We start from the raw sequence: 27923 nt of genomic DNA, 5'->3' as shown, positions 1-27923 counted from the left end.
GATGTGTAGACTAGTGGAACAAGCAGACAATCTCAAGTGGTTGGTAATGATAGAGTTCATCCAGTGAGTGGCTGCCAGCATACATTTTACCTAAGGACCACAAAGATAAGATAAGAGAAATTAGGGCTTGTATGGAGGCTGTATTTGCAAGTGGAACAGGAAAGGAAATGACTAGTAGTAGTACAAGGAACCCTCTACCAAGCAGCACACGGTAGCTTGTGGAGTATGACCACAAAGATAAGATAATGGAAATTAGGGCTTGTACGGAGGCTGTATTTGCAAGTGGAACAGGAAAGGAAATGACTAGTAGTAGTACAAGGAACCCTCTGCCAAGCAGCACACAGTGGCTTGTGGAGTATGTATGTAGGTGTAGATGTAGAATGGCCTGCGAGAAATGAACTTGAGAAGATAGTGAATGTTGACACAAAGTATGATAAATCCAACCAGAGTATAATTCAAATTGAGATAAATAAATGCAAAATACATCTATTTAAAAAAAGCAGGCATAAATTTACTTGATGCCTTCCTAAGAGAGAGTCTCCATTCCTTCCAATCTGACTATGTAAGTGTAGACCAGATGTGGTTTAAATTCAAAGAAATGCTACTGACAGCAAGTTTGATACTGATTGCCAGTGGCTCACAAAACAGGTCAGAACACTGCTGCAGAAACAATGCAAAAAGCATGACAAATTTAAAAGAACACAAAATCCCCAAGCTTGGCAAAGTTTTACAGTTGCTCCAAATTTTGTGTGATAGTGTGAGATGTTTTTAATAGTTTCCACAATGCAACTGTCTCAAAATCTGTCAGAAAACCCAAACATATTCTGGTTATTAGTAGGGTACACCAGTGGCACTCTACTACCAAACATGGTTTTACCAAATTCCTTCACCAAAGAAGACAAAGTAATAATTCCAGAATTCAAGTCAAGAACAACTGCTAACTTCAGTAACTTAGATGTAGGTTCAGATTGGGTACCAGTTATGTTCCTTTCTGACTTTCTGACTGTGCTGATACAATATCTTAATATTTAACAATCATATACAACCGGTGGCTCATTGATAGATGAGTTCCTAAAGACTGGAAAGTTGCACAGATCACACCAATACTTACGAAGGGAAATACGGATAGTCCACTGAATTACACACCCACATCACTAACTTCAATTTGCAGTAGGATTTTGGAACATATACTGCATTCAAACATTATGGATTACCTCAAAGAAAACAATTTATTGACAAATAGCCAACATGGATTCAGAAAATATTGTTCTTGTAAAACACAAGCAGCTCTTTATTCTCACAAATTAATGAGTGCTATTGATAGGGGACATCAAATTAATTCCATATTTTTAGATTTCCAGAAGGCTTTTGTGCCATTCCTCACAAGCTACTTCTCATCAGATTGTGTGCCTACAGAGTATTGTTCCAGTTGTGCAACTGAATTTTTTTATTTCTTGTCAGAAAGGTCATGTTTCATAGTAACAGACAAGGTGTCACCAAGTAAAACAGAAGTAATATCTTGTATTCTCCAAGGAAGGGTTATAGTCCCTCTGCTGTTCCTAATCTATATAAATGATTTAGGAGACAATCTGAGCAGCACACCCAGATTGTCTGCAAATGATGCTTTCATTTACTGTGACCAGATGATCAAAATCAATAGCAAAATGATTATCTGTATGGTGCAAAACATGGCAATTGACTGTAAAGGATGAAAAATGTGAAGTCATCCAGATGAGTACTGAAAAGAATCCACTAAATTTTGATTACATGATAAATCGCATATATCTAATTAGGGATTAGAGTTACAAATAACTTAAATTGTAACAATCACATAGGTAATGTTGTGGAGAAAGCTAACCAAAGACTGTGATTTATTGGCAAAACACCTACAAAATGCAATAGAGCTACTAAAGAGACTGTCTACACTATGCGTGTCAATCCTCTTCTGGAGTACCGCTGTGCAGTGTGGGATCTGCATCAGATAGGATTGATGGAGGACATTGAAAAAGTTTAAAGAACAACAACTCTTTTTTTTATATTGTCTTGAAGTAAGGGAGAGAGTGCCAGTGGTATGATACGCAAATTGGGGTGGCACTTTTTTTTTGTTGCGGCAGAATCTTCTTACGAAATTTCAGTCACCAACTTTCTCCTCCAATCGTGAAAATTTTTGTTGGTACCCACCTAACTCAGAAGAGTGTTCCTGGAGCCACTCTGTAGCAATTCTGGATGTGTGGAGTGTCACATTGTCCTGCTGGAATTGCCCAAGTCTGTCGGAATGCACAATGAACATGAATGGATGCAGGTGATCAGACAGGATGCTTACATAGGTGTCACCTGCCAGAGCTGTATCTAGATGTATCAGGGGTCCCGTATCACTTCAACTACACATGCCCCATGCTATTACAGAGCTTCCACCAGCTTGTACAGTCACTTGCTGACATGCAGGGTCCATGGATTTATGAGGTAGCCTCCATACATACACATCCATCCACTCAATACGATTTCAAATGAGACTCGTCCAATCAGGCAACATGTATCCAGTCATCAACAGCCCATTGTCACCGTTGATGGGCCCAGGAATGGCATACAGCTTTGTGTTGTGCAGTAACCAAGGGTACATGAGTGAGCCTCTGGCTCCGAAACCCCTTTTGATGATGTTTTGTTGCATGGTTCATACACTGACACTTGTTGATGACACAGCATTGAAATGTGCAGAAGAGTTGCACTTCTGTCACAGTGAATGAATCTCTTCAACCGTCATTGGTCCAGTTCTTGCAGGATCTTTTTCTGGCAGCAGTGATGTCAGAGATTTGATGTTTTTCCGGATTCCTGATATTTACGATACACTCCTGAAAATGTCATATGGGAAAATCCCCACTTTATTGCTACCTCGGAGATGCTGTGCTCCATCACTCATGCGCTGACTGTAACACCACATTCAAAGTCACGTAAATTTTGATAACCTGCAACTGTAACAGCAGTAACCATACTAACAATTGCACCAGACACTTGTCTAATACAGGGTGGTCCATTGATAGTGACTGGGCCAAGTATATCACGAAATAAGCATCAAACGAAAAAACTACAATGAACGAAACTCGTCTAGCTTGAAGGGGGAAACCAGATGGCGCTATGGTTGACCCGCTGTATGGCACTGCCATAGGTCAAACGGATATCAACTGCGTTTTTTAGAAATAGGAACCCCCATTTTTTTTATTACATATCCGTGTAGTACGTAAAGAAATATGAATATTTTAGTTGGACCACTTTTTTCGGTTTGTGATAGATGGCGCTGTAATAGTCACAAATGTATAAGTACGTGGTATCATGTAACATTCCGCCAGTGCAGATGGTATTTGCTTCGTGATATATTACCTGTGTTGAAATGGACCATTTACCAACTGCGGAAAAGGTCGATATCGTGTTGATGTATGGCTATTGTGATCAAAATGCCCAATGGGCGTGTGCTATGTATGCTGCTCGGTATCCTGGACACATCATCCAAGTGTCCGGACCATTCGCCAGACAGTTACGTTATTTAAGGAAACAGGAAGTGTTCAGCCACATGTGAAATGTCAACCATGACCTGCAACAAATGATGATGCCCAAGTAGGTGTTTCAGCTGCTGTCACGGCTAATCTGCACATCAGTCCTGAACGCTTTCTCCAAAAGCTGTCTTGAGCAACTAATCCGCCAACTCACATGCAGTGGAAATATTGTAGTCCTCGTAGTTACAAATATTGCTGATCTTATAACACTGGCTGTATATAGAGAAAAGAATTAGTGATTATGTCATCACATCTATGATGGCTACTTAAGTTAAAAAATCTATGAAGGATGCTAGAAGAGTTTTTTATGCTGGAAATAGCAGAAAAAACAATTTGTTAGCATTCTACTTAGAGAATGAGTGGACGTCATTTAGTTTTGGACATACAGGAATTATGGGCAAGATTTTTTTAAAAAAAAGGAAAGGAAAAAGAAAGAGAAGCACTGTCCAAACAAGCCTTGAAGGTCAAACTATGCTGACCGGCTGCCATGTCATCCTCAGCCCTTAGGTGTCACTGGATGCAGATACAGAGAGCCATGTGGTCAACACATCGCTCTCCCAGCCATTGTCAGTTTTCGTGACCAGTGCCGCTACTTCACAGTCGAGTAGCTTCTCAGTTGGCCTCACAAGGGCTGAGTCCACCCCGCTTGTCAACAGCACTCAGTTGACCCGGATGGTGACCCATCCAAGTGCTAGCCAAGTGTGACAGTGCTTAACTTTGGTGATCTGACAGGAACCGGTGTTACCACTGCAGCAAGTCATTGGCGGGCAAAGTTTAAACTGATTGTTAAGTTAATCGTGCTCTGGATATGTTTGTACTGGGTAAGTGGATTAAGAACAGAAAAGACCCAATGTCGTTTTAGTATCTGCACAGGCATGACAACGTCGCTACTGTACACTGTCAGCATGGGTACTTCACGGGCTGACAGTGAGCTGATAACAACATGGGAACACTACACCATGAGAGGAAATGAACTTACCATGTGAGTCAATCTACAGAAAGTAGAGGCATGCCCCTCTGCCCATACTGAGTGACACATGTGCCTTCCATGGCAGGTTTCTGAAATGCTCCACTGCTCTACCCAGCCACCTCATGTGCCTCCATCATGATGTCAGCTGTCTGGATACAAAAGTAGTTTAATTACAAAATTCCGAAAATGCTGAGGAAATGGGGACTGTTGTATTCACAGTTCAAAAAAGAATACCAAAATGCCAGTAGGCAGAAGTTAGTAGAAATTCATGCATCCGTAAAAAGGCTGATGCATGAAGCATACAATCACCACCAGCATCATGTGTTAGCTACAGATCTTGCCATCAGCTGTAGAAAATTCTGGTCACATGTAAAATCACTAACTAGATCAAAGGCTTCTATTCAGTTACTTTCAGATCAGGCTGGCATGGCAAATGAAGGCAGCAAAATGAAAGCTGAAGTTTTCAATCTTGCATTTAAAAAATAATTTGTGTAGGAGAATCATATAGACATACCATCATTCAACCACCACACAAACTGCTGTATGGAGAACATAAAACAAAGGCATATGATATCCTGTGAAGCATGGATGAAGGGCAACAGGAAGATTCCACATTCATAGATTTTCAGAAAGCATTTGACAGAGTGCACTGTCAATGAAGTTACAAGCATATGGAATAGGTTCACAGATACATGAGTGGCTTGCAAAAATTTTAAGTAGTAGAATCCAGTACATTACCTTGGATGATGAGTGTTCACCAGAAACAAAGGTATTGTCAGGAGTTCTCCAGGGAAGAGTAATAAGGTTGCTTTTGTTGTCTAAGTATGTAAACGATCTGCAGCGTTCTGTGATTGTTTGCTGATTACGCTATAATGTACTGGAAAGTGTCATGTTGCCTTTGAATGGCTATAGGAGGATATGAGATGACTTGGAGAGAGTTCTATTTCATGTGGTGAATGGCAGCTTTCTTTAAATGTGGGAAAATGTAACTCAATGAAGGTGAGTAGGATAAGCAGTCCTGTAGTGTTTGATTACAGTATCAGTAGTGTGCTGCGTGACACAGTGATGGCTTGTAAATATATAGGCATAATGTTGCAAAGTGACATGAAATGGAACATGCACATAAGGTCAGTTGTAGGGAAGGCAAATGCTTGTCTTTGGTTTAGTGGGTTAAGTCTCTATAAAGGAGACTGTGTACAGAAGACTTGTGCAACCCATTCTTGAATACTGCTCAGGTGTTTGGGATCCCCACCATGTAGGATTAAAGAAAGAAATTGAAGAAATTCATAGGCTTGCTGCTATATTTTTTCCTTTAGGTTTAATCAGCATGCAGGTATTATGGGAATGTTGTGTGAACTCCAATGGGAATCCCCGGAGGGATAAGATATTCTTTTCACAAAACACAATTGAGAAAGTTTAGAGAACTGGTATTTGCAGCAGACTGCAGAACAACCCTACTGCAAGCAACATACGTATCATATCATTTAAGGACAATGAAGACAAGATAAGAGAAATCAGGGTTCAAATGTAAGTATATAGACATCATTTTTTCCTCACTCCATGTGTGAAAGGAACAGCAAAGGGAATGACTAACAGCTGTACAGCGTACCCTCCACTATGCATCGTATGGTGACTTGTGGGGTAGATACGTATGTGTGTATGTGTGGGTATAAAAAGTTACCCATATATCAGCACATTATTATTGTAGAATTTTATTCTTGATGCTAGTCAAATAAATTTACTTTTTTTTTTTTTAAGGTTATCTGCAAATTGCCGTCCACAAATTACAACACCGGATGTATTGCTGTCTAATAAAGCCTCTCGAAAAGCAGAGAACTTCCTTGGTTTTGTCAAGCAGCTAGATTCTTTGACACCAACAAAAGCATCATCAGTAACAGGTAAGAATTTCACATGGTGGAGTTATATTTTTTCCCATTATGTTACCAGCAGTCATGTTCATTTTACACACAACTTTGGTCATATATTATTATCATGTGTGATGATTAAGCTGGATTATTTCACTTGGTATCATGTCTCTGATATGTATCCACAGACTTTATTTGCAGGTGGCTTAAGTATATGGCAAGTATAAAAGGTGTTTATAAAGTTTCTACAAAGAAAGTATGTAAGAAGAGATTAATATCAAGTTATGTATGTTTATTAGTTCTTCTCAACATAAAACCTGATCAAGGTTGTGTGTTTACAAGGTGTGTGAGAAAAGTAATGAGTCAGATGTTTCATGTACGAAAGTTGTTATTTTTTATTTTATTTTATTTTCAAAAAACAATATTGTTCCCTTCAAAGTAGTACCCTTTGGCACCTATGCATGTGTGGAGTCATTGTTCCCATACTTGGCAGCAGGGCTGCAAGGGTTCAACTGGTAGAGCCTGTAACAAGTTAGTCACATTCTTTTGAATGTTCTCCAGAGTCCCAAAATAATGTCCTTTTAAGACAGTTTTCAATTTCAAGAAAAGAAAATAGTCACATGGACACAGATCAGGTGAATAGGGTGGCTGTGGAACAATAGGAATGCCTTTTGAGGTCAAAAATTCCATGATGGGGGTGGCCATGTGACATGAGTCTGTTTCATGATGCAGCATTCACTTGTCTGCATGTGCAGTCTCACTCAGTTCACCCATTCCTGAGCCTTTCAAGGCATCTTTTTAAAACACTCGGTTGACAGTCTGTTCTGGAAGAACAAATTCTTTGTGAAAAATACAGCAAATCAGCATTGTTTTGATCTTTGATTTGCTCTTTTGATCTTTTTTTGGTCAAGGAGATGTCTTAGTGAGCCATTCCTTGCTTTGTCACTTTGTCTCGAAATCATACTCAAAAATCCATTATTTATCATCTGTGACCACATAACTGAACCATTCGTGGTCATTGGCAATCCTCTCAAGAATTTCAACACATCTCTTTGATTGTTCTTCTGCTCAGTTGTGAGGTTTTTTCAGCACCATTTTGGCATAGACCTTTTGCATGTGCATATCTTTGCACAAAATTTGATGTATGGTGAAGGAGTTTAAATTTACAAAGTCCTTTTTACCTTATTGTTAAATGTGGGTCTCATCTCACAAGAGCATGCACATGTTTGATGTTTTCATTGGGATGTGTGCTCTTGATAGGGAATGTTGCCCCTTAGGCCTGTTTCAGCTTTTCAGAGGTCCTGCTCACTGATTCCTCAAGTTTAACACAAAACTTGATAGCATAACGTTGCTCTCAAGTCCGCTGTTCCATTATCATAACACACAACAAAAACACAGTTTCACTGATGAATCTCTCAAAAGTTATGTGGTGGCTGTATGAAGCTGAAACTCTGACTGAACATCTGGAAGAGATGAACACACGGTCTACACAAGTAGGCCAGCCATTGTGGCTGAGCGGTTCTAGGCGTTTCAGTCTGGAACCGCGCGACTGCTACGGTCGCAGGTTCAAATCCTGCCCCGGGCATGGATGTATGTGATGTCCTTGGGTTAGTTAGGTTTAAGTAATTGTAAGTTCTAGGTGACTGATGACCTCAGATGTGAAGTCCCATTGTGCTCAGAGCCATTTGAACCATTCTACACAAGTAGAACAACACAGCATTGCCATATTACTCGCAGTGTCCTCAGTCTCATCAATTTTCTCACACACCTCATATTATGTGGTTAAACTACTAATGGATGACACCAAAGATTCCATTTGCATAAAGGCTGTCTGCTTCTCCCACAGAAATAGCCTGCCATTCCACAGTGTGTTTTTACTGGTATGGGATACACAGTGAAAACCCATTTTCAATTTTTACAATACCCTATATGTTGGTGAATTCTTTCTATGCAAAATCAGCAGTTCGTCACAAATTTACATTGTCAGTTTTTCTTGTAAATGTAAGTACTAAATCACAGTATCAGTCCCCACATGCCTGAAACATAAGCAATCACCGTAGTTTATTCCACAGAGCTGTCACTGACCTCTAGTGGAAACTACAGGCACAAATACTGCAGACATGATTTCATAGCTTATGAAGTCACTGACATATTCACATTGTTTCTAGTTGAGATGTGAACCTTATTAAAATCTGCAGAAATTTCTCCCCAATGTTATGCATGAGAATGGTGAAGGTTTTTGTCTTTCACACTACCATTGGAGTTCTGTGATAACCATTGCTGTGGGTTAATGATACAGCACAAGTTTTACTAGTTATGATGTTAATAAAGCTGTGACACTAATTTGTCATTAAACAGAGAAACTCAGAACTGTTTTGAAGATATTTTTTAACAATGCGAACTTTTTTCCTTTGAGATGGAAAGAGAATGTGGTAATCAATTTCTTATAAGAAAGATCATAAAGATTTTAGAGTAGTTAGTAGATGATATCTTGTGCTGCTTGTAAATTTAGATCAGTCACCCACATCTCACAAATGTTGCCTTCTGCAAGGCAGCACATATGCTATTTTTGCTTCTGGTGATATCTTTGTATTGAGAACAGCATACTTCATTCTGTTTTCCAGTAATTCCTTAGACAATTCACATACTTGGTCTTATATTTTGTAAGCATATATTTTGTGTGGTAGGGGGTGATGTGGAATACTGTTAAAGATTTCATGAAGTTCAGAATCATTTTGTCAAGTAGAGTTCTGATATATTAACCCTTCTGAATGTTGTAGATAACAAGGGAAACGAGTTTCACGTATTCAACTACAATCAAATCTCGATTTCCTTCCTATTTATCAATGTCTCGTATTTTTATATCCATTGGAGATGAGGTATATGGAACCTTTAACTAGGTATTTGCTCTCATACTTGTTATCTGCTCCTCTCTAGAAGATTTATGTACCAAATGTTGGAGAATGTAACTCACTTCCAGGTGTGACAGAAGTATGATTGAGGTAACAATAATATTATAAGAAATAAGACACCTGATTTTTTAGAGCTGTTGCTTACAAATATAATGAATTTCCACACACAACATTTTTATTTTTGAATGTGTGCTAGATGTTTTATTAAATCATTGTTAGCTTTTGATTAGTATAAAATTCTTCACTAATATTTTTTTATGTATGCAACTGATATTCCCACTATTAGTTAGTACATTGTGATGCAGTGAAATGGAATGATTTGTGAACAGCAGATAATTACAGTACCAACTCTATCTGACTGAAAAGCATATACATAATTTAATATGAATGAAACTTATTAATAAAACTGAAATCTGTTCATTTCGTTTAGATGATGTCTATAAGATTTCAAACCTTGATTGTGCACCTTTGCTGTAGTCAGAGAGTGAAAGATTCCAAAATACGATGTACCATTTCCAGCAAACTACTATCAGTTATGAGAGTGTAGACATGTAAGATCACTGCCTCTTACTCTCATAAGCCTGCCACCACATGGACTATCCATTCCACAAATCTTCCCATTTCACTGCTCCACCCTCCTGTTGTGAAATCAGTTCTTTATTAAATTGTAACATCACATGCTATTCATTGTCTGTGCCAATTAAGGTACACACAGAAATACAGCTTTGCTTAAAGTATATCTGTCTTATTGGTACTCATAATTATTGATGCTCTAAATTAAATCATGTTGATTAGGTAACAGTTTTGTATTATCGAAGAAGCAGCCAGAAGTTACATCGATCTTAAAAAGGCGAAGCAGTCCAGACAAATGTTATGGGTACATGTCTTCAGGTGCGTTTTTGTGAAATAATATGAAATAAAATGAGAAAATATTATAAAGAAACAAATTTAGCCACATGAAGAATGTATGCTATTTTATGTATATCATATAATAATATAGAACTTGAAAGCAGCTCTAAAATTAATGACACAGCATAATTGCATATGGTACTAGATTCAAGTTCTTTGTCATTACACCTCTGAGACTTCATGAGCTTTTTAAGGTGCTGTACAGTCGACAAGCTAAAGTACTGTAGTCATGTGTGTGTATTGTACCAAATTACTTCGAAATTTTGGCTTGTATAGCATCTTGTAATCAGTCTGTATAGCAGTACAAAGAATATTTGGCTCTGGAAAAGTGAAAATAACATATTGGAAACACCCTATGAGACATGAGAATAGTAGACTACACGAGTAGAGAATACCAGGATCAATTTTAAATTATGGGTCTTACAATGAGATGAAGAAATAATGTGTGTATATGTTTCACCCAGAGTACAAATACAGTTATGACTGCACAGCCAGCAGCATGTTCATCTTTCCTTCTAATAGGATGAATAGAGAAATCTGGAAAAAAATTAAAAATTGATGATTTAAAAAATCCACAGTAAAAGCTACATTACTTTTTTAAAAAAATAATTTCCAATAGACCATCTCTTCATTCTTCCAAACATGTCTTCAAGGCATTTCTTCGCTGTGTCATCTGACAACTAAATATAGTCATCATACCATATCAGTGAGACCAATTCATTCATAGAAAATTCCAGTAGAGTATCTGTTTGAGGTAAGAAATCAATCTCACATAACTTACTGCAGATGCCAGGGTAAATTTTTTACTAGCAGTCATGTTGAAAGAATCAGCTCATGAAAGTCAGTCTTGGATATATGATTTTAACACATCTGCATCATGAGGTAGCCATTTGTCGTAATATCTTTCCCTCATAGATATATTTTCTTTTTTCCACATTCCCATAAAATAAAGAAAACAGACATCAAGAGTGTAGTAGCGCATGCTGTGTTCTCCACTACATACACCGTATGGTGGCTTTTGGATTATAAAGGTAGATGTGTGACACACAAAAGCAGGTTGGGGCTTGTTCACCTGGGACGTTGCATTGCAAAACTCTCCTAATACATGTTGTATTGGAAAAAATAATAGACATTAGAGGGTGAGGGAACTGAACATAAACAATGAGAGAGCTCCATCTCCACATGTGGCGTACAGTGTTTTCAAACCAGCCAACATTCATTCACAAAGTCGGTATTCATGAGATTCCTACTTAATGGTTAAAATAATGGGGAAAGCTCTCTCTTACAGTGCTGCGACAGACAAAATCTTGGGATTCAGTTATTTGAACATGTTTGACAGGTCATAACAGGAAGGGCACTAATGAGAAAGAAATCATTGTGTGAAATTCTGTCACAAAATACACTGCCTTAAAAAAAAATAAAAATAAAAAAAAATTAAAAAAAAACCTGATGCACTCAGAAGACGTGGTCAGATCTCAGTATAACTATACACACACACACCACTGGTGCATATGTACATGATTAATAGCTGCAAGACTCTGTAACACGCAGAACTGCCAGCAGAATGCACTACTGTTGCTGATTGTTATGTTGTTACCAGGCCTGGTAGGGTGTTCACTGATTAGCCAGAACATTATGACAACCAACCTACTATTGATATAAACTTATTCAGGCAATAGCAGCAGCATCTGGCAAGGAATGACTGATAGTCAGACACACACACGGTACATCTAATGTCATTGCTGTCTGTGGGTAGAATGGGGAATGTGCATGATGTATCTGAGTTTGACCGAGAGCAGATTGTGATGACCCAGAGGCTTGGCATGAACATTTCAGAAACTGCATGTATTGTCAGGTGTTCGAGGAGCACTGTGGTGAGTGTGGCAAAACCAAGGTGAAACTATGTCCTGACATCTTGGGTTTGGGCAGCCACCCCTCGGTACAGGTGTCAGATGTCGTAGGCTGGGCATACTGGTAAAACATGACAGGCGGTGAACTGTAGTGGAACTAACATCACATTTCAGTGCTGGGCAGAGTACAACTGTGTCTGGAAACACAGCGCACCGAACACTCCTAATGATGGACCTTCCCATCCGGTGACCCATGCATGTGCCAATATTAATATCATGACATCAGCAGCTATGCTTGAAATGGGCATGAGACCATTGGCACTGGATGTTGGCTCTGTGGCAGAGTGTTGCATGGTCTGATGAATCCAGATACCTTCTTCATCATGCTGATGGGAAGGCACAAATCTGTCATCTTCCAGGGGAATAACTCCTTGATACCTGTACTGCAGGACGGAGACAAGCTGGTAGTGGCTGCATTATGCTCTGGGCAACATTCACATGGGGATCCATGGGTCCAGTGCAGCTCATGCAAGGCACCACGACCACCAAGGAGTATCATACACTTGTTGCAGACCATGTACACCCTTTCATGATGATCATGTTTACTGACAGCACTGGGCATTTTTCAGCAACAAAAAGTGCCATGTCGTAAGGCGAGGTGTGTGATGTAGTGGTTCAAGGAACATAGTGGTGAGTTACAGTTGATGTACTCGGCCCCCAACTCACCAGATCTGAACCCAATTGAACACATCTGGGATTAACTGAACATGGCATCAGAGCTCATCACCCCCATCGCTGGAATTTACTTGAATTAGGTGACTTGTGTGTGCAGATGTGGTGCCAACTCCCTCCAGCGACCTACCAAGGCCTCATTGCTTCCCTGCCATAACACATTTACACTGTTATCCATGCCAAAGCAGGACATACTGGTTGTTAGGTAGATGGTCATAATGTCCTGGTTAATCAGTGTATAAGTAATGTGAACAGTGTCAGATGTTGGGTGATCACTTAAAAGGATGTGGAGATGCTGCCTACATGTGTGAGGCAATGTTATCACCACCTGACTGAGTTTGAAAGGGGCCTCATTATGGCTCTCCATTTGGCCAGCTGATCAAATCATGCAATATCTAGATTTGTGGGCATTCGGATGTAACAGTGGCTCAATGTCAGACTGCATAGGAATGTGAGGGAAGACTAGTTCAATGTAAGGGCTCTAGTCGACCACATCTGACCAGCATGATGGGGGATCACCTTATTGTGCACAAAGCACATTTCAACCCCATCACATCTGCACTAGCCATCTGAGAACAAGTAGTGGTCTCCCTGCAACATTCTGTGTTATCCTGAACAATTGGTTGGAGATTAGCAATACACAAGCTAGGGAATTCCCATCCCATGGATATTCTGCCATTAATACCACAACACAAATAGCTGCGTGTGAATTGGTGCCATGACTAGGAAGCATTGACTGCTGCTGAATGATGTCATAATGTGTTATTGTGGTAATGCACTACTCCATGTAACTATTGTTGGCGAGTATGGTGGTGATCTTGGGAAAGGTCCAATTCTTCCAATGTTTTGTGGAGGCACAGCATTTTTACTCCCTATGTTCTGGTGTGGAGAGCCATCAGGTTTGACATTAGGTCACATCTGGTAGTGACTGAGGGAAATCTGATGACACAAGGGTACGTCATGGATGTCCTGCGTCCTCAACTTTTGCCTCTCATGTGACGGTATTGAAGTGCCATTTGTCAACAGGAAATGACACATGTCTGTATGAACTGTCTGTATGATGTTGGAATGTTCCTGTGGCCAGCCTGATTCCCACATCTGTTCCTGACAGAACGTGTGTGATCAGCTTGGATGTCAACTCCGTCCCAGTACCAGTATCCAGGATATCAAGGATCAGTTACAACAGTTGTAGGCCAGATTGCCTCGGGAGAAAATGCTGTGGTTTTATGATGTCCTTCACAACCAGATCAGTGCATTTGTCCAAGGCCAAAGGGGGTGCACCGAGCGAGGTGGCACAGTGGTTAGCACACTGGACTCGCATTCGGGAGGACGACGGTTCAATCCCGTCTCCAGCCATCCTGATTTAGGTTTTCCGTGATTTCCCTAAATCGTTTCAGGCAAATGCCGGGATGGTTCCTTTGAAAGGGCACAGCCGATTTCCTTCCCAATCCTTCCCTAACCCGAGCTTGCGCTCCGTCTCTAATGACCTCGTTGTCGACGGGATGTTAAACACTAACCACCACCACCACCAAAGGGGGTGCAATTTCATACTGATAAAAGGGCTTGTTCTGTCAAGTTCTTTGTAAATTTGATTCAATTTTACACTACTGGCCATTAAAATTGCTACGACAATGAAGCTGACGTGCTACAGACGCGAAATTTAACTGACAGGAAGAAGATGCTGTGATATGCAAATGATTAGTTTTTCAGAGCATTCACACAAGGTTGGCGTCAGTGACGACACCTACAACGTGCTGACATGAGGAAAGTTTCCAACCGATTTCTCATACTTAAACAGCAGTTGACTGGCATTGCCTGGTGAAACGTTGTTGTGATGCCTCGTGTAAGGAGGAGAAATGCATACCATCACATTTCCGACTTTGATAAAAGTCAGATTGTAGCCTATCACTATTGTGGTTTATCGTATCACGACATTGCTGCTCGCGATGGTTGAGATCCAATGACTGTTAGCATAATATGGAATTGGCGGGTTCAGGAGGGTAATATGGAATGCCGTGCTGGATCCCAATGGCCTCGTATCACTAGCAGTCAAGATGACAGGCATCTTATCCACATGGCTGCAACGGATCGTGCAGCCACGTCTCGATTTATGAAAAGTTCAATGACGTTTGCAGCAGCATGGACTATCAGCTCGGAGACCATGGCTGTGGTTACCCTTAACACTGCATCACAGACAGGAGTGCCTGCAATGGTGTACTCAATGACGAACCTGGGTGCACGAATGGTAAAACATCATTTTTTCGGATGAACCCAGGTTCTGTTTACACCATCATGATGGTCGCATCCTTGTTTGGCGACAATGCGGTGCACACACTCTGGAAGCGTGTATTCGTCATCGCCATACTGGCGTATCACCCGACGTGATGATATGGGGTGCCATTGGTTACACGTCTCGGTCACCTCTTGTTCGCATTGATGGCACTTTGAACAGTGGATGTTACATTTCAGATGTGTTACGACCCATAGCTCTACCCGTCGTTTGATCCCTGCAAAACCCTACTGTTGCAGGTCCTGTACAGGCCTTTCTGGATACAGAAAATGTTCAACTGCTGCCCTGGCCAGCAGATTCTCCAGATCTCTCACCAATAGAAAACGTCTGGTCAGTGGTGGCCGAGCAACTGGCTCGTCACAATACACCAGTCACTACTCTTGATGAACTGTGGTATCGTGTTGAAGCTGCATGGGCAGCTCTACCTGTACGCGCCATCCAATCTCTGTTTGACTCAATGCCCAGGCGTATCAAGGCCGTTATTATGGCCAGAGGTGGTTGTTCTGGGTACTGATTTCTCAGGATCTGTGCACCCATATTGTGTGAAAATATAATCACATGTCAGTTCCAGCAGAATATATGTGTCCAATGAATACCCGTTTATCATCTGCATTTCTTCTTGGTGTAGCAATTTTAATGGCCAGTAGTGTATAATCACTGTAATAACATCGCATACCTTCTCAACCCTTTAAGATTCATTTCCTTTCCTCCTCTGCTTCTGGATGCTCCGCTTTTTATGTCAGGCAATGTGTGTACCACATTTATCACAGCATTTGAATATATTTTTTTACTCATCATATAAAAGTCCATACTAGTCTTGTATTTGGGAGGACCTGCATCTATATCTCCATCCAGCCATCCAGATGTTAAGTTTACTGTGGTTTCCATAAACCATTTAATGTAAATATCAGGATGACTCCTTAAAAAAGATTTTACCAATACACGCCACATTATTGTCCAATCTGTGCATATGCTCTGGATCTAATGACCTCATAGAAAAGGAATGTTGAACCTCAGATCTCCTGTCCCACCTCTGTAGCGACATATATGATATGATTGTCTTACAGAATTTAGGACACAAAGTTCCAAGTCATTAAACACATATAACACTCTGTTGATCTCATGATTTATTGTTGATTAAAATCTATTTGCGGAATTTGATACATTACTAAGTCATAGTGTTTTATCTTCCACAAGTAGAGCCACAAATTTCAGTAATTATCTTAAAATGAGAAACAAACTAAGTTCTACATTACTATCAGACATGTATTATTTAGGAGACATAACAATGTAATAAATATTGCTCAGTAGCCCTCTGTACAGTGTCTAATAATTTAATTATGCATGCTGCTTGAATTTTTATGATGATTTAATTTATAATGTCAAGTTTCACATAAAATTTCTGGAAATCAGAATGACTCGAGCAAAAATGAAAGTTGTATGCACTAGCCTTTCTCTCTCTCTCTCTCTCTCTCTCTCTCTCTCTCTCTCTCTCTCTCTCTGTCAAATGTTATGTCTTGTGTAGGTGTGTCACTACAAGGCTCTACTTCAGAAGACTCAGCTAGTCAGGCAACAAGTGTCATGAGTGAAATGAGTGATGAGTCAGCTCCCATTTTGGGTCGGAGAGCTGAAAGAGAACGTATAACAAGACATGGCAGTGTAGACAGATTTTCTGAATCACCTTCAGAACAATCAGAAGAGTCGGAATCTGACTGGGAGGTAATTGCTTATCTGTGATACATGATTTATGTATAATAGAGTAAATAATGCAGTAATCTCTTTTATATCTTTTTGTTAGAACATTATAAACTGTTTTGACCTACACTTTTTGCTTACATGTATATTTATGTTATTGGTGTGTATATTTATCATTAGTGTGCTACGGTGCTTGAAAATTCCAAGAAGAAGAAAAGGCTGTCACTCATTGCTATATTACAGCAACTTACATTTATAAAATTATTCATACATTTGACTGACAATGAATCTGTCCTGCTCTTCTTTTAGGAGTAACAGTGCTATTAGTGACCACATGTCAAAGTAGTTGTTGCCCCAAAATGGATTGCAGCTTCTAGAAGTTAAGAAATGATCCTTCCATGCAGCCTTTGAAATGGTTAGCTGAGGGTAGGACCACACTGTTTCCCAAATCTGTCCAACAATTTGTTTATAAATCTGGTCTCAAAGATGAAGAAGTTATTAATGAGGATGGAACTGGGTAATGTAACAATATACAAGGCTAATGGAAAACTTTTAGGAGTGCATTAGCAGAGGTTAGGTGACTGAATCATAGAACACAGCGTTCCGGACTGTAAATTCCTTCTTCTTCAGAGAGAGGAGAGAAAAATCTCTATTTATACTACACTCCTGGAAATTGAAATAAGAACACTGTGAATTCATTGTCCCAGGAAGGGGAAACTTTATTGACACATTCCTGGGGTCAGATACATCACATGATCACACTGACAGAACCACAGGCACATAGACACAGGCAACAGAGCATGCACAATGTCGGCACTAGTACAGTGTATATCCACCTTTCGCAGCAATGCAGGCTGCTATTCTCCCATGGAGACGATCGTAGAGATGCTGGATGTAGTCCTGTGGAACGGCTTGCCATGCCATTTCCACCTGGCGCCTCAGTTGGACCAGCGTTCGTGCTGGACGTGCAGACCGCGTGAGACGACGCTTCATCCAGTCCCAAACATGCTCAATGGGGGACAGATCCGGAGATCTTGCTGGCCAGGGTAGTTGACTTACACCTTCTAGAGCACGTTGGGTGGCACGGGATACATGCGGACGTGTATTGTCCTGTTGGAACAGAGAGTTCCCTTGCCGGTCTAGGAATGGTAGAACGATGGGTTCGATGAAGGTTTGGATGTACCGTGCACTATTCAGTGTCCCCTCGACGATCACCAGTGGTGTACGGCCAGTGTAGGAGATCGCTCCCCACACCATGATGCCGGGTGTTGGCCCTGTGTGCCTCGGTCGTATGCAGTCCTGATTGTGGCGCTCACCTGCACGGCGCCAAACACGCATACGACCATCATTGGCACCAAGGCGGAAGCGACTCTCATCGCTGAAGACCACACGTCTCCATTCGTCCCTCCATTCACGCCTGTCGCGACACCACTGGAGGCGGGCTGCACGATGTTGGGGCGTGAGCGGAAGACGGCCTAACGGTGTGCGGGACCGTAGCCCAGCTTCATGGAGACGGTTGCGAATGGTCCTCGCCGATACCCCAGGAGCAACAGTGTCCCTAATTTGCTGGGAAGTGGCGGTGCGGTCCCCTACGGCACTGCGTAGGATCCTACGGTCTTGGCGTGCATCCGTGCGTCGCTGCGGTCCGGTCCCAGGTCGACAGGCACGTGCACCTTCCGCCGACCACTGGCGACAACATCGATGTACTGTGGAGACCTCACGCCCCACGTGTTGAGCAATTCGGCGGTACGTCCACCCGGCCTCCCGCATGCCCACTATACGCCCTCGCTCAAAGTCCGTCAACTGCACATACGGTTCACGTCCACGCTGTCGCGGCATGCTACCAGTGTTAAAGACTGCAATGGAGCTCCGTATGCCACGGCAAACTGGCTGACACTGACGGCGGCGGTGCACAAATGCTGCGCAGCTAGCGCCATTCGACGGCCAACACCGCGGTTCCTGGTGTGTCCGCTGTGCTGTGCATGTGATCATTGCTTGTACAGCCCTCTCGCAGTGTCCGGAGCAAGTATGGTGGGTCTGACACACCGGTGTCAATGTGTTCTTTTTTCCATTTCCGGGAGTGTATTAACTGCCTCTCTGTGATTAACGTAAGCAGTATTGCAATCCACTGAAGAGGTATGGATTTTTTAGATGTAGATATTAATTGTGTAGTGTGACTGAGTTGAGAGTCTCTCAACTCATACAGCCATTGGTTATCTGACCTGTAAAAACTGTTGCTTTGAGTGTACCAACAATTTAAGTAGAAAGAAAGTTTTTCTCCTTTTTTTTAATTAATGGGGGAGAGGCAGTATGAAAACTGCAGTGGCCCTTGAATGGAAAAAATATTGTCACAAATATGTCATGTATTAAGGAAGTACACCTACGAAACATGAACAGGATTGTAGGTGTAAGAGGCAGTGATTAAATTAAATGATTGGTGACAGCTTCAGACAGTTTTGAACTATCCTCTCAGAGTTGAATGTAAGTTCAGTGCTCACACTGTAGGGAGAGGATAAGCATAGGAATGAGGAAATATGGCAGCATTAAATGTAAAGACGGTGAATTTTGATATGATTTCCTTCCAGAAGTTAGGTCATGTCCAGTGCAAGAACCAATTTCTCAAACAGTCATTGCTACTATCACATGAGCTCATGTTTCTTATTTATAGCTTCTAACACTGCATATGCTGCAGCTATTATAGGGGTTTCCATTAATTTTTTACCTTGGAGCAAGAAGAGTTATTTTTCTGAAATAGATCTCTTTTCAGGAACATGTCACTGAGGGCAGTCCTTATGATCCAACTTCATTTGGAAAGCCTGTAGCATTGGACATGGATGATATCATACCATCAAAGTAAGTTGGAATTCAGTTGTTCTTTACAACATGTGAATAATTAGTATTCTTATTTCATAATCTATCAAATGTCATTACAAAAATACACCATCCCATTTAGAAGAAACTATAGTTGCTGATTCATATATCAGCAAATAAAAAGTATCCATGCATATTATAAAAGAGAAAGTATGGATGTTTGTTTGTTTGTTCCAAATCTCCTAAACCACTTGATCAGTTTCAACCAAACTTGATACACATATCACTTACTACCTCGAAAGAACAACAGTGGGGATAAGAACCATCTATCTCTTGCAGAGGTAGGGGTTGGATAAGGGAAGCATAGTTTATGAACACACTTAACCAGACTATATTAGCGACTTGAAAGCAACTTCACACATGATGTAAAACCTTTACAAGACTTTTCTTACTCACTTTTCCCCCCTCCACCACAAAATGGTGAAAGAAAAAAAATTATCACTTACTACATTTTCACTGTTCATGCAGTAAAGCTGCCATATCAGTCATGACCTATTAATTATAACTTCTTTACTAATAATCGTATTCACAAAACATTTTGCGGAAAGTACCACTGAGTATACTTGAGAAAATTATCACTGAATGACACACAGCTCAGGAGATATGACATCATAAACACTGAGGTGCATGAAAAACTGTTGAATTATGCATGATGTTTTAATTTATTACTTATTTACTACCAACTCTATCTGCGACACATTTTGCTGATAGATCCACACACACACAACTGTATGTACCTGTAAAATTATTTCATTGTACGAGACATAGTTTAGGAGATATGATGTCATGAACATTGAACTACGTGAAAACAAAACTGCAGGATGAAATGCAAAATTATTTCATTGTATGAGACATAGTTCGGGAGATATAATGTCATGAACATTGAACTGTATGAAACCGAAACTGCAGGACAAAATTTTCCAGAGATACAGGTGAAATATGTGTACAAATATGTGTGAAATTTGTTAAATATATGTGACATGGGCATGTGCTGGCAAAGCTGTGGGTATACTGTCACTCGAGGAAAACCTTTTTCTGCCACCACATTTGAGGTTATATTCAGTATTAGTAGCGACGATACCAAAATTTTACCAATACAATTTGTATTAGACATTATTGACCTAGAGTGCATTTAGAGAATATAGCCGACAAATAAATCACTGCATCTGTTATTAAACATAGCATTATATGAAACTTCCTGGAAGATTAAAACTGTATGCCAGACCAAGACCCAAACTCAGGACCTTGACCATACGTGGGCAAGTGCTACCCAAGCACGACTCACAGCCTGTTCTCACAGCTTTACTTCCACCAATACCTCATCTCCTACCATGCAAATTTCACAGAAGCTCTCCTGCAAACCTTGCAAGATGAGCACACCTGGAAGAAATGATATGTTGCAGAGATATTGCTTAGCCACAGCCTGGGGGACCTGGGGGATTGTTTCTGGAAAGAATCTTCACTCTGCAGCTGCGTGTGTCCCGATATGAAACTTCCTGGCAGATTAAAACTGTGTGCTGGACCGAGACTTGAACTTGGGACCTTTGCCTTTTGTAGGCAAGTGCTGTACCAACTGAGCTACCAAAGCACAATTTATGACCCGTCCTCACAGCTTTACTTCCACCAGCACATCATCTCCTACCTTCTAAACTTCGCAGAAGCTCTCCTGCAAACCTTGTAAGACTAGCACTCCCGGAAGAAGGGATACTGTGGAGATATGGCTTACCTACAGTCCATGGGACTGTGTCCAGAATAAATTTCCACTCCGCAGCGGAGTGTGTGCTGATAAGAAATTTCTTGGCAGACTCAGTTGGTAGAGCACTTGCCTGCAAAAGGCAAACGTCCCTAGTTTCTGTCTCTGTCTGGCACACAGTTTTAATCTGTCAGGAAGTTTCATATTGGTGCACACACCACTGCAGGGTGAAATTTCATATTGGAAACAATCCCCCAAGCTGTGGCTAATCCAGTCTTGCCAGGTTCACAGGAGAGCTTCTGTGATGTTTGGAAGGTAGGAGATGAGGTATTGGAGAAAGTAAAGCTGTGAGGATGCGTTGTGAGTGGTGCCTGGGTAGCTCAGTTGGTAGATAACTTGCCCACGAAAGGCAAAGGTCCTGATTTTGAGTCTCAGTCTGGCACACAGTTTTAATCTACCAGGAAATTTCATATCAGCACGCACTCAGGTGCAGAGTGAAAATTCATTCTGATGGTACTATGTGCTTAAATGCTTGAAATGGTCTCATTTTGACCTTGCCAGAAGAATGGTGACATTAATATCTAAATAAAATGTAGAATTCACAATCTTGGTCACATTTTAATTTATCTAAACTGATTACTGATTTCAGCTTTATGGCCAACATCAGGTCCTAAAAAGACAGCAGCACTCATAAGGATAGATGATGAAAATGTCTGACTACTGTATTAAGCAAACTTTGATTCTTATCTTCACTCACACTGTTTCATATTCTGTCTCTCTATTTATCTCATTAGATATTATGCACCACCGCTGTTGTTGTCCTGCCTATCCTTGTAATCTGAATTTAATATTTCACCAAACAACAGTCAGCATTGGTACAACATGTACCTCAGCTGTGCCCAGTGTATTCAGTAGCTACCAGTGAAGCTGCTTCCATATCACTAATACCCCCCCCCCCCCCCCACACACACACACACAGAGCAAACATACTGGGTCTACAGTGGATTTCCTTTTGGACCAGTCTGCCATTTTCCTAGGAGACTCTTGTCAGTCTTGTAACATAGGAGCTTCAAGGAACAAGCAACCACTCCCTCTGTGTAAATGTGAACCTCACATGAAGATATTAGCCCCAGTCCTAACATATGAGCAAATGTCCACCACATCTGTTGTTAAGGGGTGGAGGGAAAGCCATACAGCCAATACAGGCATTTTTCCCCCACATACATGCCTACAACCTTCCATTGTCTGTCATTCAATCTCAGATGAGAATGGAGTACTCAGGTCATTTATATTGGAAGGTAAAGTGGTGTCAGTGATCCCAGGCAACACTGGTGGCATGACAGGTGCCATAGCCATCACTCCAGTGGTCCTTTTGCTCCTGCAAATTGAAGCAGCCATCTGAAGCCTCTTGACTGCAGCCAACACAGCCTCTATTTTTTTCAAACTGCATCCAATTCCCCTTGCATGACATTTGTAGTTCCTACTCATCTTCTATTAATAGATACAACTAATTACACGAGTGAAAGATTTGGAAATCTATAAAGCTGTTCTGTCTAATAGTCTGAAAAGCTGAGAGTCAATATTTATGACTAAATCCGACTGAACTACTATTTGCTTCTAACGTCTAATGCACATCACTAACGTCCATAAAATATACAAAAAAGTAAAGAAATAAAAAGTTATATTGAAGACAGACAGAAAATAAATTGTTAATGTACACTTCCAGAAAGAAGTGAATAATAAAATGGCCAAATTACGCTCTCTGTGCAAACTACGTGCATTGGCTACTGTTTGTTGTTCACTGCTCAAGCATTGATGCAGAAGCCAGGTACTGAATTATGTTTTGTCAAAGGGTATGGACTTAACATTCTGCATGGATGATGAATGTGTCACTTATGTAAAATCAGTTTACAGATTGTGGAATGTGTGTATGGTAGTGTGCTTTCCACTTACTGTTGAGCAAGCTGAAACAGAGAATAATGCTGAAGTTTAGTAATGGATATGATCATCTTTTCACCAGACGTACTATTTGTTGTTAGTTATAAATTCTTTATGGTGTTAACACAATTTTCAAGAAAAATGCTTTTAATTTAACTTTAGTAATAAGTTCTGTGTATATCAGATGTTTTGTGTCATTAAGGAATTCCTTTCTAAACAACCTTCAGTTTTATTAAACTATGTTTTTCGTGTAAGCGTTTCACTTTCATATTAGTATGTGTCATTGAATTAAACCTTGTGTTCATAAGTGTGTTGTGAACCTCTTGTCAGTCTGCTTACTTGCTTAATAGTGACTGAACACTGCTTATTACTCTTAATACATGCTTTTAGTCTAAAAGACTCCCTGAACTAATGACTGTGCCAGAAAATATAATTAAATAAGATACTTTAATGAGCTGTTTATTTAGAAAAACTGGTGTTGGTATGAATCAGAATTTTGATGTTAAATGTTTTCAGAAGACTGAGGTGCATGTCTGTAATGGAATAAATGTAAGATTTATTGTAATATTTGCATTTTCATTTCTTCCAGACTAACTACAGGAGATGATAATGTGTTGTTCCATTATGTTGATCTTAACATCTGTGAAGGTGTTCTCTTATCGCCATCAGTTTTCAGTGAACAAATGCAATCTCAAAAGATGCAGGAGATTCTCACAAACTTTAAACTCAGCAGCCAAGCTATCCACAAACTTCTACAAAACACTGTTTCATTCAAGGTATTGTTTTTGTTGTATGTACTTTTTAACTATGTGTGTGATAAACTACCAAATGGAACACATTTAAAAAATCCAAAGAGATATAAAAGTTTTGAGACGTTACATGATTTTCTAAAATATACAAAAATATTTAGAGCATTTTCAAATTTAAAGAAAGCTTTTGACAGTGTTTATTGGAATACACTCTGAAATTCTGAAGATAGCAGGGATAAATACAGGAAGTGAAATGTTAGATTTAACTTGTATGGAATGGATAGTTTCTTGAAAAGAAATTATAAGATGAAGATCAACAAAAGTGAACCGAAGGTAAAAGAATGTACTAAAGTTAAGTCAAGTGATACAGAGGGAATTAGATAATGACATGAAACAGTAAAATTAGTTTATGAACATTGCTGTTTGGGCAGCAAATTAACAAATGAAGCTCAAAGTAGAGAAGATATAGAATGTAAACTAGCAATAGCAAGAAACAGATTTCTGGAAAAAAGAAGTATTTTAATAGCTAATATAAATTCGCATGTTAGCAAGACTTTTGTAAAAGTACTTGTTTGCAGTGTATCCTTATATGGAAGTAAAACATGGACAGTGTGCAGTATAGATCAGAAGAGAATAGGACCTTTTGAAAAGTGATGCTGCAGAAGAATGTTGGAGGTTTGATGGATGGATTGAATAACTAATGAATAACTCTTGAACTGAATGAGAGAAAAAAGAAATTTGTGACACACTTGAATGTAGACTGAATGAGTTTATAGGATACTTTATGAGGCATCAAGGAATCATCAGTTTGGTAATGTGGGAAGTGTAAACATTTTAGAGGGAGACCAAGGCTTTACACGGTAAGCAGGTTGAAGCGAATCTAGGTTGCAACAGCTATGCAGAGTTGAAGAAGCTCCCACAGGATATACTAATATAGAGTGCCACATCAGACCAGTCATTGGACCGAAGACCACAGCAACAACATGTAAAAATTATATATGAAAACTGTAGTTGCTGAAGTGAAAATAATGGTAAATATTAGTAACATCAAAAGTGGTTAAGGGATGGGAAAAATCATTCAGAACTGGATTCTCATGGTTCCCATCAACCATGAACTCAGTGTGTCATGTTTCATAATATTACTTGAGTAAAATAATTTGTTTTGATATAATTAAACAAAGGAAACTCCAGACTGGAATATCAACAGTGTAAGGAAAAGATAGATTGCTAGTTATTGTATGGCACATTAAGTTGCAGACAGGCACAACTAGAAGACTTCATCAGAAAAGGAAACACAAACACATACATTCATTCACACAATCAGTTACGTGTCACACACATGTGACTGTCATCTCTGGCAGCTCTTACCTGAATGCAACTGTCACTTTTGGCAGTCCAGTCCCTGCACACACTGCCAGACAGTGCTCTTCTCTCACTCCATCTGTACACTGCTATTCCTTCACTTTCCTCACCCCCTCCAGATTGCTGCTTCCATTCTATATGACAACTGCATTCCAATCTGTGCTGACAGAGATGGTGGTCATGTGCGTGCGAGGTTCTTGTTTGTGTGAATCAATATGTGTGTGTTTCCTTTTCTAATGAAGGCTGTGGCTGAAAGCTATATGTGTAAGTATATTTTAGTTGTGCATGTCTGCAACTTAATGTGTCATCTTTACAGTAAATATCGATCTGTCTTTTCCTTACATCGTTGTTCTGATATAATTTTGTTACAGTGGTATTCATACCTAAGTTGCTTCCTAAAAACCTAAACTGGTAACTTCGAACAATACATACAGATGCACAGCATAAAACCACACTTTGCAGCTAGCTAATCAAGTATTTCTCCTGCTGCATAACAGGCAATTGTGATCCACAAACTTACATTTGAACTATCACTGACAGCAAGTAATTTTTCCAAGATTTGTGTAATTGCGATAGGCACAGAATTCTCTTGCTTCAGGAGTGGTTAAAATTTGTTTGTATATCATACACACATAGTTATCAGTCTGTAGCATCTGTCTTCAGTAAAAATATATTTTTGTACTCACACATGTACTATCAATTTGTATTCAGTTACTTTTCCAAGTGGACATGGTTATGGAAATTAAGTGATTTTTTTCCATGTTATCTGTGCTTCAGAAACTCATGAATCAGGAAATAAACAAGGCCATCATAAACAAAGCATTGGTTGCTATTAAAGAATGTGGCATGTTGTTTGAGATGAACATGCAGCAGTCACAAAGTGGAAGAAAATCAGCATCCACAATGACATACTGGGTTGTAGGGTGAGTAACATAGAATCCATTCTTGCTGCTAACATAGAATCCATTCTTACTGCTTTCTCCTGTCTGTATTAAGATTCATGCACTTTCCTTTGTTTTGCAGTCAAATGATCAACATCATTATTTTCCGGTATGTAACATCTTGGGGAAAATGCTCTCAATTTTCAAGCCATGTCAATTAAGATAACATCCTAGCACTTTCATAAGCACTCACTGTCATTGCCCTCAGCAGTTAAAACTTTTGACTGTCAGGATAAGCAAGGTGTCGACTTTATATATGCAAGGCAGCAGAATCCAGAAAGTTCTTGAGGCGGATCAAATTATTGCATGTGTGGGCAGCCTACCACAGCGCTGTTGTGTCCCAGGCATGACAACTTCAGCAGGCATGATGGAGCAACACCACACTTGAAACTGCCTCTCCTATAGACCCTCAGCTGTCAAGAAATTTTCTGTGTTTACATTGAGTGTCTGAAGCCCATCCCCATGCCCTACTTCTATTCTCTGTCAAAGTAATTGTACCATAATTAAACCTCGAAACCTTCTTTTATAGTTGTGCCACATTATGTAGCCACATGGACCAAGATCCTTGTCTTGTCAAATATGTGATAGTGTCAGGGATGCAAACGCCTTTAAATCTCAGGATGTTCTTCTCAGGATGACATGTGCAGGACGATGGGTTGCTTACTGATGACACCAGTCCCCCCGGTGTTTGTGGAATTAGAAGAGTTCAGTTAGCCATGTTGTTGTTGTGGTCTTCAGTCCTGAGACTGGTTTGATGCAGCTCTCCATGCTACTCTATCCTGTGCAAGCCTCTTCATCTCCCAGTACCTACTGCAACCTACATCCTTCTGAATCTGCTTAGTGTATTCATCTCTTGGTCTCCCTCTATGATTTTTACCCTCCACGCTGCCCTCCAATACTAAATTGGTGATCCCTTGATGCCTCAGAACATGTCCTACCAACCGATCCCTTCTTCTGGTCAAGTTGTGCCACAAACTTCTCTTCTCCCCAATCCTATTCAGTACTTCCTCATTAGTTATGTGATCTACCCATCTAATCTTCAGCATTCTTCTGTAGCACCACATTTCCAAAGCTTCTATTCTCTTCTTGTCCAAACTATTTATTGTCCATGTTTCACTTCCATACATGGCTACACTCCATACAAATACTTTCAGAAATGACTTCCTGACACTTAAATCTATACTCGATGTTAACAAATTTCTCTCCTTCAGAAACGCTTTCCTTGCCTTCCAGTTAACCATAACAGCCTTTATTCAGTAAGACGCTTGTAAAGAGCTTGGTGACAGCGACTTGGTGACATATGTAGACCCTCAGGCAGAAGTTGCTACCTCAATACAGTGCAAGGGGAAATGCACAGTCCACAGCAGTGTAGTACACAGTGTGAGTGAGTGCTGCCTCAGCAAAGTGGCATTTGTGTTGGCACTGAGTCACAACATTGACATCAGGTATCTGGCAGGTGGCAGGTACATGTCCTGGACAGCCAGACGTACCCGGAGGTCATTCAGGTGCACACCATGCTGGTGTCCAGGTGCCTGAACCTGGGACCCCTTGGAGAAGCCCAGAGACCATATGAAGGCATTGTAGTGGTGGTCTCCTCT

At 40.3% G+C, this 27923-nt stretch overlaps 1 protein-coding gene across 3 annotated transcripts in view; it reads left to right on the top strand.

Moving 5' to 3' along the window:
* Positions 1-27923, top strand: part of LOC126470531 (protein inturned) — a 258007-nt gene that overhangs the window by 214265 nt on the left and 15819 nt on the right. Inside the window, exons 16-21 of one of the 3 annotated variants that reach the window (XM_050098450.1) lie at positions 6277-6416; positions 10091-10186; positions 16602-16795; positions 19539-19624; positions 23863-24049; positions 26162-26307. In XM_050098450.1, the coding sequence (XP_049954407.1) occupies positions 6277-6416; positions 10091-10186; positions 16602-16795; positions 19539-19624; positions 23863-24049; positions 26162-26307 (849 nt within the window). The remainder of the gene's footprint in view (positions 1-6276; positions 6417-10090; positions 10187-16601; positions 16796-19538; positions 19625-23862; positions 24050-26161; positions 26308-27923) is intronic. The other 2 variants (XM_050098452.1, XM_050098451.1) reach the window with 2 other exon arrangements.

Source organism: Schistocerca serialis, chromosome 3 (assembly GCF_023864345.2).
Source record: "Schistocerca serialis cubense isolate TAMUIC-IGC-003099 chromosome 3, iqSchSeri2.2, whole genome shotgun sequence".
NCBI lineage: Eukaryota > Metazoa > Arthropoda > Insecta > Orthoptera > Acrididae > Schistocerca > Schistocerca serialis.
The sequence above is the reverse complement of the archived record's forward strand: the minus strand, read 5'-3'. Positions and strand labels throughout refer to the sequence as shown.